Raw genomic sequence first — 13981 nt, forward strand, 5'->3', positions numbered from 1 at the left:
AAGCAAAAAGCAAACAAAACCAAAATTAAACAAAACCCCCAAAATTCCATTAGCCACCAATGAATTCAAGACACAGCTAAGGCTCCCTGATGTAACACAAGTCTTTATTGGGACTAATAGAAAGCAAGCATGCAGAAAAGGCAGAAGAATGCTCAGAACACTACCACTGGAATTGAATTCTCTAGCACTAGGTCTAATATACTACTGCTAAATTTGCTATTCAATCCATAAAGCTAGGTGTGAGTTCTGCTCAATAGACAGTATAAATTAGCAATGCCTATAAATATTTACAACGTCTTTTTATAAAAGGTAACTTTCAATGTTTTGTATAACGGGCTAAGCTGTCTGCTTACAGTCCCAAAGACAAGGCAAAGGAATAAAGAAACAATACATACAAGTCCAGAGAAAAACAGCAGCATCAACAGCAAAGGAAATCATCAGTACATCAACAGCTTTTGACTTGGACCATTCCAAGGCCTTGAAAAATGGCTTTTTAATTCTGATATCCAGCCCCACGGTGTATACTACTACAACTGCAGCTAATCCTGTTCTCCATCCAAAATTATGATCAGGAAGACACTTCACCTAGGGTCTGGGATGCTAACATTATGCTGCTATCTAGTACAGTGGTTTGAATAAGAAAGGCCCCCATAGGCTCAGAATATATTTGAATGCTTTGTCATCAGGTAGGGGCACTGGCAGTGAGCTCTGAGGTTTCAAAAGCCCAAGCATGTCTCACCTAGTAGCACATGGTTGTCAGCCACCGTATGGGCACTAGGAAACAAACCTAGGTGTCCTGGAAAAGCAACAAATGATCCTAATCTCTGAACTATGTCCAGACTAGTCATAATGGTTAGGATGTGTTGACAAGGCCTAGATGTGGCAATGGTATGGCTCATGTCTAAGTGAAGCCCTATCCCACCATCCCGCCATTCCTCCTGTTACCGTCCGTGGGCGACGATGAGCTCCATGGCCTCCTCAACTCTCGCCCTCAGAGAGTCCTCACTCGCCAGAAGGAGAAGCAGCTGAGCTGGGGACAGCTCCAGCAGCATGCCGGTGATTTTACTGGCAAAGGCCTACAGAGGATGAGCAAACGTCACTTCATCAACTATCTGCTTGTTAGAAGCTACACTCAAAAGAGGGGAACTGACTCGAGGAGCCAAAGTAACACAACTGTCTCGTGACTAGCAAGGCTTCTTATGAAACTGCAAGGTCCGTCAGACAGCTCCGACAGGGGAGGCACAGGCCAGAACCCACAGTTTTGTTGGGGCGAGAATATTTCTATGAGCCTTTTTTAAAAAAGGAGTTTGAATTCCAAGTAAACATATATACAATCTCTGTAAGTTTTGTCTTCCTCAAGGAGCCACACACACTCTTTCTCATTTAGTACAGAAAAGAGGGAGGGAGGGAAGGAGAAAGTCACCTATTACTTAAGGCTAGCTTGCTGCAAGAAACAGATTTTCTGTCTTACAACATATGCACATAATGCATAAACACCGACAACTAGCATGTAGGTTTCACACTATAGGAGAAAATAGATAAAACATTCAAACTGAAATCTTCAGCTATTTTATGACCAGCAAAGGACTGCCATTTTCCCCCAGCTACAACTTGCTAATAGATCATGTCTACTTCAAAAAGTAACAATCATTTGTGTAAGTAAACATACAACTAACACAAAGGTATTTAAATTGGGTACAATTAAAGTATATTGAACTAAGTAAGTTAGTGGAGGGAAAGACTCAAGTTGTATAGTTTACTTTCGAGCAACTAAGCAGCTGACAATTACAGAGAGACAGAGACAGAGGCAGAGAGAGCGTGCATGCAGTTAGGAGAGGAAGGGCCCGCACTTACAGGCTGCATCGCTTGCACTCGGGGGTACAGCCTCTCTCCGAGTGCCTGCCGATGAGCTGGAAGAGGGTCAGGGTCATCACTAGGGTTCCCCTCAGAAGCAGGTCTAAAAGGCCTGGTGTCGATGGACAGCTGTCTCCTGAAGTCTCTGTCAGGGAAGAAGGTGATTGCTCCAGTATTAACACACCTTCACCAACAGAAAACTAGAGTGCATGGAGATGGTGCCAACCCTGACACCAGGACGGTATGACATCTAATACAAAGTGTTTATCTAGGTTTGTCTCTAAAAATCTACCTGTAAAGTATAATTTAATTCTAAGGGAGCAGGACCAGACTACCTATAATTCCTAGAAATTTTTTTTTTTACACAAAAGTGTACCCCATTCTAACAAGAGAAAATTAAAATATAGTTTGCCACATTTAAGACTTAATTAAAATAGGAAAGCAATAACTGCAACAAAATATCAAACTTAAGTGAAAAAAAAAAAAAAGAAGGCATGTAATTTCAAATGTCCTAGAGTTGTTAAGCAGAGTCTTTCATTAAGTAACAGACTACGGTTACCATGCATTCACCCTTACAACAAACCTTACACTGATTTACACAGCCTTTATCCAATGTGCCAAGAATTCAGTAAGACCTAGATCCATCATACCGATCGCGGTCTCTCCGAGATCCTGCTCGCAAGCCACTGCTCCTCCTCATTTCCCGTTCTCTTTCTCTTTCCCGATCTCTCTCGCCTCTGTTCCTCAATCTTTGCATTAAACCTAGAAGAACAGATGAAACACAGCACATTGAGAGAAGTACAAGATGAAAAACGTTATATTTCATTCAATGCTAAGATGAGAGGAACACAAGAAAGCATGGCTGCTTGAAACCCTCTGTGCTTTCAGTGCCTTTCTCTTCCTTTGGGGCTCCGGTGTACAGCGCGTTGTTTGTGTGATGTATGCCTAGGCATGTAAGACGCACGTACAATGTGCATACTGTCTATTGCTGCACCTTTTGATATAGCTCTCTCACAGAAATCTGCCATTCTACAACATGGGTTATAAGCACATGCAAATAACGCCCAGCTTTTAATGTGCTGGGGATTTAAACTCGGGTCCTCCTGTTCTCACAGCAAGCACCTTGGTTTCTGAGGGCTACTGATGCCTGTATAGGATGTTCAGGGCACACTACACTTCACTTTAATATGCAACTACAGCTAGATGGATTTCATTCTATTCAGTTGTAAGCTGAGCCTTTACCAGCTGAGCCATCTCTCCAGTCCTTGATTTTATTATAAACAGTGCTGAGATTTCTTACACAGTTGAAGCCCGACGACGACGATGATGATGATTATTATTGTTTTTATTATTATTATTATTATTATTATTATTATTATTATTCCTCATGTTTTTGGCTTTGAGCACTAGAGACCACCAGAATATTAACTATTATTATTTTTAAATTCCAATGCTCAATCCCGACTATGGTTGCTTTCTTTCCTTTTTAAAACTTGCATCTTTTTGACTGTTGTTCCCTAACAAACGAGGCAAGACTACAACCCCCAGAGCTGGTTCTCTCCTCCCACCATGTGGACCCTGGGGCTCGAACTCAGGTAATCAGGTGTGGCATCAAGATCTATCTCACCTGCCCTTGAGTATGGCTTCTTAATGGTGTTTGAAAAAGGTTATTTCTAAAATGTCAGGATTGTGCAGGTCTCTCTGCTCAAGTCTGTTAATCTACTTTTACTGTAAGTAAAATGGTAAAAGTGATGACCAAGGCTGGCAAACTCCCCATTTGTTCACCTGTCTGTTTCTGAAACCCACTCAGTCTTCATGGCCGGAGTAGCCTAAGTAACTCCTGTGGCCATCCTCTGAACTTTTACTCCAGTCGCTTACGAAGCTAGAGATCCTGACCGTGCTTGGTGTGAGTGTGTCACCAATTATCATCTATGCTTTTATTATTTTCACAAAGCTATGAACATACTCAATGAAAGCCAGGGAAGAGGCCTAACCCCCTACTGAAGCTACAACACTCAAAGATGTTAAGTAAAGCCCTATTTTTAACAGGAAAACAAACAAACAATCAAAAACCCCATTTAGGTTAAAATAAGCACGGTGACACTGCTGGTTTACACGTCTCAGCTCTTTACCTCCCTGGGATCACAGCATGTTTGTGGTGAATCAATCTTAAAGCAGTTTACCTGGAGAGTTCTGTTCTCTCTTTAAGTGAAAAGCTAATCACAAACACCCAGGAAAAGGTTTTAACAATAGCAAACTGTCAATTCAAATAAATCATAACCTAAAGTAATGTAGAATGTAATATTTAGAGACATATAGAATTATGATTGCCATTGCAGTAACAAACGAGAAATAATTATAATGCTTAAAATCTGTGGAGTACGTACTTGTATGAGTACCTTTGTTGGCATTTTGGATACAATCTAGATTTGGCAATTTTTCATTTGATAAAAAGGCTTGTGCAATGGCTGTATAGAAACTCCGTGCTACACCACTGCCCTCTCCTGGTTCATCCTTAAATGTGACTTTAACTCTGTGGACAGCCATTGGTGTGGTAGCACATCTTCGACCAAAATGATTGTTGAGTTGTCTCATAGTCTGCTGAATGAGAAGATCTCGATCTCGATCAACCTGTTAAAATACAGCACAGAGTTAATCCGGGCTAGAAACCACAAGGTTTGCTGTGTAAAGCCTAAAATAGAATCTCACCTTTGTAGCACAGCATAGGAAATTTGAGGTCTCAGAAGCTTTTACACTCCAGTGCAAAGAATAACGTCCTACATTAAATCAGGCTAATGAAATTTAACTCAATTTAGGGCCACCTAACCTTTCAAAGATACACCAGAAAACAGTATATAAGAGTAAATCCAATTGGATCAGAGAAATGAAAACTGCCCCTCCATCTTGTTATGTAACTCAGGCTAGTCTAAAATTTATTTTATAGCCCAGAAGGGTCTCAAACTAATGAACTTCCTACACTACTGATGCCCAACCACAGAACTCCCCAATGACAAACAATGGAAGCGAAGTGTGGAAAATGGCATACTAGAGAAAACACCTGCAACTCTATTGCACACAGAGACAATCATGAATGCACGTCGCCCAAACACTGAAGAACAACTGCTAACATTTGAGGGGTTCCAAAGGGGCTCGGCAGCTACAGGAAAGAACAATGAAGCACTCTAACTCGGATATAGTCTACAGACAATGAAGCTACAAATTAATCTTAAGCTGTAAGCTATTATAAATAATCATTTTAAACCAGATGTGATAGCTCATGCTTGGATAATCTCAAAACCTGCTAAAATGAATCCAGAGAATTGCCAGAAGTTTAAAGCCAGCCTGAGCTACATAGATGAGTTCTAAACCAACCTAGGCAATAGAGTGAATCCTGTCTCAAAGCAACAAAAAGGAAAAACTTTATTGGTAGTAGTAGTAATATTGTAATTCTACAATGTAATTGTATGATGCAGAATAAAAGCATCAATGGTCTAGAAGAAAGGCATTTTCAAATTGAATTTGACATCTCAGTATGAATTCACAGTAATTTCTTAAAGGACTAGAAACGACCAACTTAATAGAATATGTAACCTCAAATCAGAGCCCCTTTTTAACCTTATAGTACATTTTCTAAAGAATGAGTCAATTTAAGGCCTGTGGCAGGAAATGTACAAGACATACACTGGAAAAGTAACAAGGAAGGTTATCATGGATAATAGTCATTGAGGCAACAAATGACAAAACACTAGCCAACAAGACAAATTAAGCTCAGTAAGAATATTCTGCATGGAATTAATTCAGTACGTCAGAAGTTTTGCAGTTCTGTTTATGTAATGGTGTGTGTGCATGCACAGGAGCACGTGTGTACATGGTGTGTACAGGGTCATGTGTTTGTGCACTTATGTGTGTGAGTATGCTTGCCCATGCAGACATGTGAGGTCCAGAGGCTGACACTGGGTTTTTCCTCTATAATTTTCTACCTTATTTTTGTGAGATGGGGCTTTCACTGACTTTAGCAAGATTAGCTGACCAAGGAGCACCAAAAATTCTGTCTGTATCTTCACAGCAGGCCACACACGGGCTTCTTAAGTGGGTGCTGGATTTCTGAACTCATGTCCCTAAACACATTACCAACTAAATCATTTTCCAGCTAAAAACTATTTAAAAAAAAAAATACTGCCCTAAATTATTTCTTTAAAATTTTAATTATAAACACATATCTATCCCGAGCAATATTATTTTTTCTGAATGTTTTAAGTGTCTCGTGGCATGCTATAGGTAGAGAAAAATCTAAATACTTTTACCTCTAGTGATAAATCTCTTGATTGCTGGTTTCTCAGTTTTTCCATCTCTCTACGGAACTTTGATTCTTTTACCTCAAAACCACCCAATTCAGTTAAGATCTTTAAAAAAAGAAAGAAAAGGAAAGAAAGAAGCAAAACGATTATTCACTAAATTTGTTCTTGGCATGTAGAATAGAATTAAAGTGCACGAAATACACACCGATCCAGGCTCCGCTCCAACATCTTCCATGAATACTCTGCCAAACAGTTCTAAAGAGAGGCGCCAGCGCCCCAGCAGCATGTCATGAGAGATCACCATCCCCATGAAACTGCACTGGGGCCTGGGAGGAAGTTAAAGACAGACAAGAAAGCAATTAATCAACTCCTCAAATCAAACTTTTGGTCAATAATAGTATCTTTCCTGGTTGTTTACTATTTTGCTATCTTAAGTATTTCAAACCATATCTTATTTAATGAAAGCAGCTTTCTATGGCTGAATGTTCCTGGTGTGTATGTGACTATGTGTGTCTGTACAACCACATCCACATCATCACCTTCTAACTGCAACTCCCATTTTATTTTACTTTCTCTCCTCAGAGTCAAATGTCCATCTCGTGGATCCTCTCTAGAACTTGTTCTCTCCATCAGTGGTACTGAATTACCATGAACATATTATGGCTTCAAGACAACAATATTTCCTTGTAATTTTTATTCATCAGTACTATTCACTGCACAGACTTGAATCACACTTTCCTACCTTCTGTTCCTCCACAGTGATACAGTCCATCTTCCTGTGACATAATTTCCTTTCTATGCCTAAAGCTAATTTGCTAACCCAACTCCATTTCCTCCTCACGACGTGGAACTACTACAGTTTTTAACTGGACTTCCTACCTCTAATTCTTTTCTCCATTCTGGTCTATATATTCTGACCAACTCCTCACATACTTCTAAGTCTAGGCTACTCCAGTACAGAAATTATCCCATGCCCTTTAACGGTTAGTAGACACAGTATACTCATTCATTAGCTGCTTAACTCATTCTAAGCATACCTTTTTTCATTAACAAGTAAGCAAAAATAGTCTTATACTTCTAGCCAAAAACTAGGGCATAAACAAGGGCCAACCGTTGGTGATTAAGCAACAGTATACACCAGTACTGAAAACCTACTATGTCCAAGATGCCATTTGTGAACCCTAATTAAATAAGTCACAAGTCGTGAGAATTCTATTCTTCCTAGTATTCGCAGGTTAGTTGAACTGCTGATGGCGTGCGTCTGAGTTGACAGTTTTATACTTCGTGTAGCCATACCTGAAAGATGTAAGGGGAGGCCCTTCGCTTTCTGTGAGTCCTATCTCTGCTAGTAAACTGCTTTTCAACTGGGCGGCAACATCGTGAGCGGATGGCCCTGGCTTTGAACTGTCAGCCTCTTCGGCCAGCATGCTCTGGTCTTCCCCTGCTTTCTTCTGCCGGTTTTGCATGTTCATTACATTTTTTAGATTGGCAGCATAAGACATTTTAGTTGGAAGAACCTATGCAATATTAGGTTTAAATAAAAAGTTACACGTTAAGGGGGTATGGGGGGAGGATTGATTTTTAACTTAAGAGCTCCACAGAGATCACATAGATAATTAAGACGCTCCTTTTTAGAGCTTTCACCACCAAAGTGCAGTCTGCTCTTAGGAAGCCAAAGCCCTCCCTGGACGATCACAGATCCCGTGTACTCACCAGAGGTGCCTCCGAAAATTTCAAAGCAACTATTTATACTCTTTCTGGTACTTCAGCCTCCTATCCAATAACTTAATGCTACATTCTTCATAACCACTTAATTATAAATATCTATTCAGTTGTATTTTTCGTATTCTGCCTTTAAACGAAATACTGCTTTTTTTTTCATAAAAACAACAAAATGTGATTTCACCTCTGAAATCAGACATGACTTTCCAAAACCTAAATCTGTCATGTAATTAGCTGTGATAACTGACATCCCCACGTGAAATTCATAAACTCTTCAAGCTTTATTTCTTACTACATGCTTCCTTGGTAACAAAGGAAGAGGCAGCACCAACAGACGTTAACTATTTGGGTATCCCTGTTAAAGCCGCCTCATTTACTGAACTTTATTCTTCATTCAAGTAATTGAGCACATCAAGAAAAAAAAATTGGAACTAAAATGACAAATGCTTATATAGAAGTATTTTTATTTGGAAACCTAACTTTCAGCATCACACATTGATAACTCTTGGGAACAAACCAAGCACATAAGAAGGCTATATGGTGTATGAAGTGGGGTGACGTTACAAGTCAGTGAAAATAAGCTCCATTACCCTGACAGAAAGGGACTTCTGGCACGTCTACAGTAGGGAAATGCATATTCTGCATTTAACAGAGCTCTTCAAATTTGGATGCTAGGAAAACTGCTAATTAAGAAATGTATTATAAACTTTGACTATCTTACCTCGAGACAATTTCTGTCCATTGTAACTTCCACTAAGCATTTCCCGCTACCGGCAGATGACGAATAAAGACCCTGACTTGGGCGACCAAAGAGATCTTCCTTTCTAGCATTTGGCTGGAATTTTGACAAGACATATTATAGTTAGATTGAACACTTCACAATCAGCTATAAAAGAACATGAGATCTGGTTAGTTCACCTGCAACAGATGAGGCTGATCAGCCAGGGGTATGGCTTCAGCCAAAGGCACTTCAAATGGATTTGGAGGTATACATCCAAGGAATGTCATAGAATCTGAACGTCGGAAAAATGGATGGTTTTGGCCGGTTTCTGCAGGAAGAGATTCATCATCCTTATCATTCAAAGTAGCGCCTAAACATTAAAAAAAAAATTGTAATTAGAAAGGATAACAATATTAATCTCTTCAATCTAAAATGACTGAAATCTCTTATAAAATATTAATACACTAGAAAGCAAGTTAGGGCGTGGAGATGAAGTTCTGGGACAGAGCTCTTGCACAGACCCTGGGTCTGACACCTGCAATGCATGCACACATACACCCATGCACAAGTGCACACAAACACACATGCACGCATGCACAAGTTAGTGGTCGAAACTTTTGGCATTTTGTGGGGCTTTGTTTTGGAAACAGGGTCTCCTTTGTGACGTCCTTGCTGTCCTAGAATTCTCCATGAAGACTGACCAGGCTGACCTGCCTCTGCTTACCTCGATGCTGAGATTACAGGCCTGGGGCACCACACCTAGCTTTTGGTGTTTTTTTAAAAGTGACAATCCAAAATAATTGAATGCATTATTTATCATACAATAATAAAAATGTAAGTTAAACACTGTAATCAATACTGGACCATTCTATTTGGATAGTTTTCTTACATCTTCTCTTTAGACAGAGAATGAATAAAGCTAGTTTCCTGAACATATTTCAGGATCCAACCTGGTAAAGGAGATGACCAGAAGCTGAAGTCTATTTGCTTCCCATCCTAAAGTGCACAAGGAGCTGTGTGAGCCATTTATTTACACTGCATTCATGCACACCAGCACAACCGCAACAGCTCTTCTTAATGGAATTAAACTTCAGCAGGCAGTGCTAAGCTGCAGAAAGTGAATTTTGGCGGGATTTTCAAAAAAGGAAAAAAGCCAAACCCACTACTACAAACATTATCACCATCACCATCAATAACAACAACAAACCAGACTAGTAGTTGTCTTTCCTAAACTAATAAAAGGATTAGCTGGGAATAATAAACAGGAAGCTGGACTATTCGACCCCTTTTAAATCTTTAACAGTCAATCAAAATAATGAAAAACGACAAGTTGTCTCTATAACAGTGGCTCTCAACCTTCCTAATGCTACAACCTTCAATACAGTTCCTCATGTTGTGGTGACATTACCATAAAATTATTTTCATTGCTACACCATAACTGTAATTTTGCTACTGTTATAAAGTAATAAAGTAAATTATCTGTGTTTTCTGATAGTTGTGGGAGACCCCAGTGACAGAGACATTTAAGAGGTCCCAGTGCACAGGATGAGAAGTGCTATTCTAAGGGTTGGGGATTTAGCTCAGCGGTAGAGCGCTTGCCTAGCGAGCGCAAGGCCCTGGGTTCGGTCCCCAGCTCCGGGGGGCGGGGACGACAGAAGTGCTATTCTACAAGATCCTTGAACTTACGGCATTAAAACTTTTCTCTTAGTTTCTATGCTTGGGCAGAATTTACATTGTCTTAACTAAATATATTTTGCACTGATATTAGCAAAGGCTTTCGTAAGACTTAAAGTAATGGTAAATATAAACTGAGAATCAAAACAATAAAGTAAAAGTATGGATATTGGAAAATTCAGAACATTAACTCTTAATTATGAAATGAATAATGCAAAGAAGTGTAAGAAAAATGACAGGAAGGTAAGAGATTCAACACAAAGAAGAAAAGAGCAATTCCCACCCCGACAGAAAAGAATGCAGTTAAAAAGCCTGGAGGAGCCACTGAGGCAGCCATGTCTGAAAGAAGAGTGGGAGGCGCTCTGGGCACTAACTTTGACTGGTGTCATCATCATTCTCGTGTTCTGAATCTTCATTATCAATACCCAGTTCCAGAAGTTCTCGTGTCCTTAAAAAGAACAATCAGAGTCATTTAAATGAACTATTTGTGTAGTATGAAAAGAGCACAGGGGAGGGGGACATTGGAGATGTCACTGGGTATCTAACGTGTGTGTGTGTGTGTGTGTGTGTGTACACGTGTGTGTACACGTGTGTGTGTACACGTGTGTGTGTGTACACGTGTGTGTCGCAACATGTATACAGAAGCCAGAGGACAATTTGCAGGGATGAGTTTCCCCTTCCTCCATGTGGGACCTAGGACTTGAACTCAGGTTGTTGGGCCATCGTCATCGGACATCTCACTCTGGAACCTAACACTGCTGTGTGGGCTCAGATAACAGGAAATGGTAAGGTAGTCTGCACGATGCCTCACAGTAACAAAAAAGGCTAAACAGAAGTCCCCCACCACCACCACCAAATAAAAAGCCCTAAAGAAATACTGTATGTCCACACAAATTCTCCCCCAAAATATGACAAGACTTAAACACAAATAACTCAACTATTAGGTTTAATCAGATTCTTATTTCTTATTTTAAGTGAACAGGTTACTGATAAAGAGAAGCACACTTTTCTTTGTTCTCTTTTGCACTACTGATCTCCTTAATCCAAACTGTGACTGTTTACTCAGCCACCACACAAAGTAAGTAAGGAGTTCTCAAACAACACCCAGTATGTATGGATATACCTTTTGCGCTCCAGTTGAGGGGTGTCTAAAGTTGTCTGTTGATTCATTGCTTTAATCCAATATATAAGGGCTTGAAAAACATATGCCACATGTTTCAATGAGCACACATCCAACACTGGAAGAACGTCAGAATGCTCATCATTATGAGATCTCATTAAAGACAGGGCATAATTGAGAAAATCTCCTCGAGCAGACATCATTCCCTGCCGGGCACTCAGCAATGTGGCACGTCTATTGAAGCAAAAAAAAAAAAAAAAAAAAAAAAGATGTTTATAAAAACCACAAGTACGAAATTTCCTAAATACGTACAATTAAGAAATGCAGACATGGACACTGATCAGCATCAGTTAAGAGCACTGATACTCCTGCAGAGGACCCAGGTCAGTTCCCGGCACATACATAGTGGGACACAGCCACCCTGTAACTCCATTTCCAGAGGGATCTGACACCCTTTATGGCCTCCTTGGATACTGCATGCACAAAACACTCAAACATGAAAATAAAATAAATCTTAAAAAGAGACACCAGAAATTTATAAATATTCTTTAAAAATAACACTGCTTATGATTTGGTTTTTTAAGAGCATTTCATGCATGAGGGTTTTGCCTGCTAACATGAAAGTGCACCATGTGGGTGCACTGCCAGAGGAGGCCAGAAGAGGGCATCGGACCTCCCGAGACTGAAGGAAAAGATGGATGTAAGCTGCCACATGTGTGCTAGGAATTGAACCCAGGTCCTCTGCAAGAGAAGTGTTGTTAACCACTGGGCTATATCTCTAGCCATGGTATACTGGATTCTTTTACAGCAATTGATTACAGCCTAAGAGGGCTCCTAGAACTGAACTGCTTGCTATTTCCCAATCTCCTTCTAATGCAAATGTGTCTCTACCAACCAGCCCACCAAATTTGTTCCCAGTCCCTAAGTGCTCAAAAGCAAGTATATTAATTCTATTCCTAGACTTTTCTTACTTTCAGGTAAGTTTAGAAGCAAGTATCAAGCACAAATCTCGCCTCACCCTGCCCTGTGTCAACAACTGTTAGCATTTCAGTATTTGCTTTCATCTGGGCCTTTGTTGCTGCCCTCCAGACTGTGTCTTCTCTCACTTCTTTACCTGCAGTAAGAGAAAGAGCCAAGCCCCTAGACTCTGCTGCAGACCCTTTCTCTCACTGGATGGTACGGCTACTCCTCACTACAACGCCGGGCGAATAGTCCTAGTCTGAGAGGTGGTCTTCTGTAGAACTCAACACAGAGCACATACAATTACCTAAGTGTATTTTATGATTTCATACACATGTGGTGAACACCTAAAACCAACAGCACACTTGACCCTCCTGCATTCCTGTTCAGCTCTAGTCAAAACCAAACCCCGGAACTCTGATGTGATCTTGACTGGTGTCGGCGTTGTTTCTGCCTCCACACCTTAGTCATTATTACATTATAAAACATCTGCCTGCCGTATAAGGGGAGGCAGAAGAGGAACAGGGCACACAGGAACAAGGACACAGGCTACCAAGAGCTTTTAATAACAGATTCCTAGGATGACATGAATGGACTGTTAAAAGGTAACTTGGCTAACTAAATTATATTTTGTTTCAACTGCCTATCAAGTAAAATGAGGCAGCTGCCCTCTCCTGTGCCATTAGGATTGGCTCAAATGTAGAGCAGTAAGAAAGCACTGACTTAGGCTTTAGGGGTCTGGTCCATACATGAATGCATATGGAGGCGTTCATACCGTCTGCCTTCAAGTGTTCTTAAACTGGCCTCTTCTCGTGCAGTCATCCTCTCTCTTCTAGCTGAATTCTGAGAGGCATGAAGGGGATGATTTGGATGTCCTGGATCACCAGCAGATGCTAATGCAGAACCATAACGTAATTGAGCTTCAGTAGAATCCATAATACTGACCATCCAGTTCCACGTAGGAATAAGCTTTTCTTCTACATAGTTCTATGAAGATCAAACTATAATAGTCAAAACTATCCAAGCAAAACTAATTTTGATATAGTATTAGTATGTCAATATTTAAACATTTGCAATATAACCATTTATATTGAAATTCTCCTAAGTGACAGGCAAAATAGTAAGTAACTTTTCAGGTCTCCTACCTGTAAGTTGACTGCATCTTGGTAAGTCAGTTTCACAGCTGCTGGAATCTGAGAGTATACTAGGTGATTATACTTAGGAATAAGGCCCATCAAGTCGGAGATTTGTCTGATGACAATGCTGTAAGCCCTGGCTAAACTGCTGGCCGATGTTAAGTAGCTGCTGGCATTGCTAGCTTCCAAAGCAGCCGCCGCCGCCGCAGCACTTGTACTGATGGTGCCGCTCCGGCGTAAATTTGAAGGATCAATGTAAATCAAACCTGCAGAACTTGCTATAAGGAGAAAGGACAATTACCATGAGCTTTTATGGTTGCTAACTGCTAGTGACATTGTATAGGCTTATACAAATCTAAACGGTCAATTATTAATATATACATGAGCCAAAAAGTATACCTCTACTATAGTCTAGGGGAGGAAGAGTAATTCTGCAACTTCACAACCACCACAAAAGGGAGCATTTGGCAATGTGTGCAGACACTTGGTTGCTACA

General features: G+C 40.3%; 1 protein-coding gene across 7 annotated transcripts in view; it reads right to left on the reverse strand.

Moving 5' to 3' along the window:
* Ubr5 (ubiquitin protein ligase E3 component n-recognin 5) overlaps positions 1–13981 on the reverse strand; it is a 109600-nt gene that overhangs the window by 12433 nt on the left and 83186 nt on the right. For 5 of the 7 annotated variants that reach the window (NM_001419542.1, XM_087555461.1, XM_087555458.1 and 2 more), the window contains 13 exon segments: positions 946–1076; positions 1855–1999; positions 2505–2616; positions 4242–4485; positions 6159–6257; positions 6358–6478; positions 7449–7669; positions 8596–8709; positions 8793–8965; positions 10644–10717; positions 11393–11623; positions 13125–13336; positions 13495–13763. In NM_001419542.1, coding sequence (NP_001406471.1) covers positions 946–1076; positions 1855–1999; positions 2505–2616; positions 4242–4485; positions 6159–6257; positions 6358–6478; positions 7449–7669; positions 8596–8709; positions 8793–8965; positions 10644–10717; positions 11393–11623; positions 13125–13336; positions 13495–13763 — 2146 coding nt within the window. 7 annotated transcript variants of the gene reach the window in all.

Source organism: Rattus norvegicus, chromosome 7 (genome assembly GCF_021556685.1).
Source record: "Rattus norvegicus strain SHRSP/BbbUtx chromosome 7, alternate assembly SHRSP_T2T, whole genome shotgun sequence".
Lineage (NCBI taxonomy): Eukaryota > Metazoa > Chordata > Mammalia > Rodentia > Muridae > Rattus > Rattus norvegicus.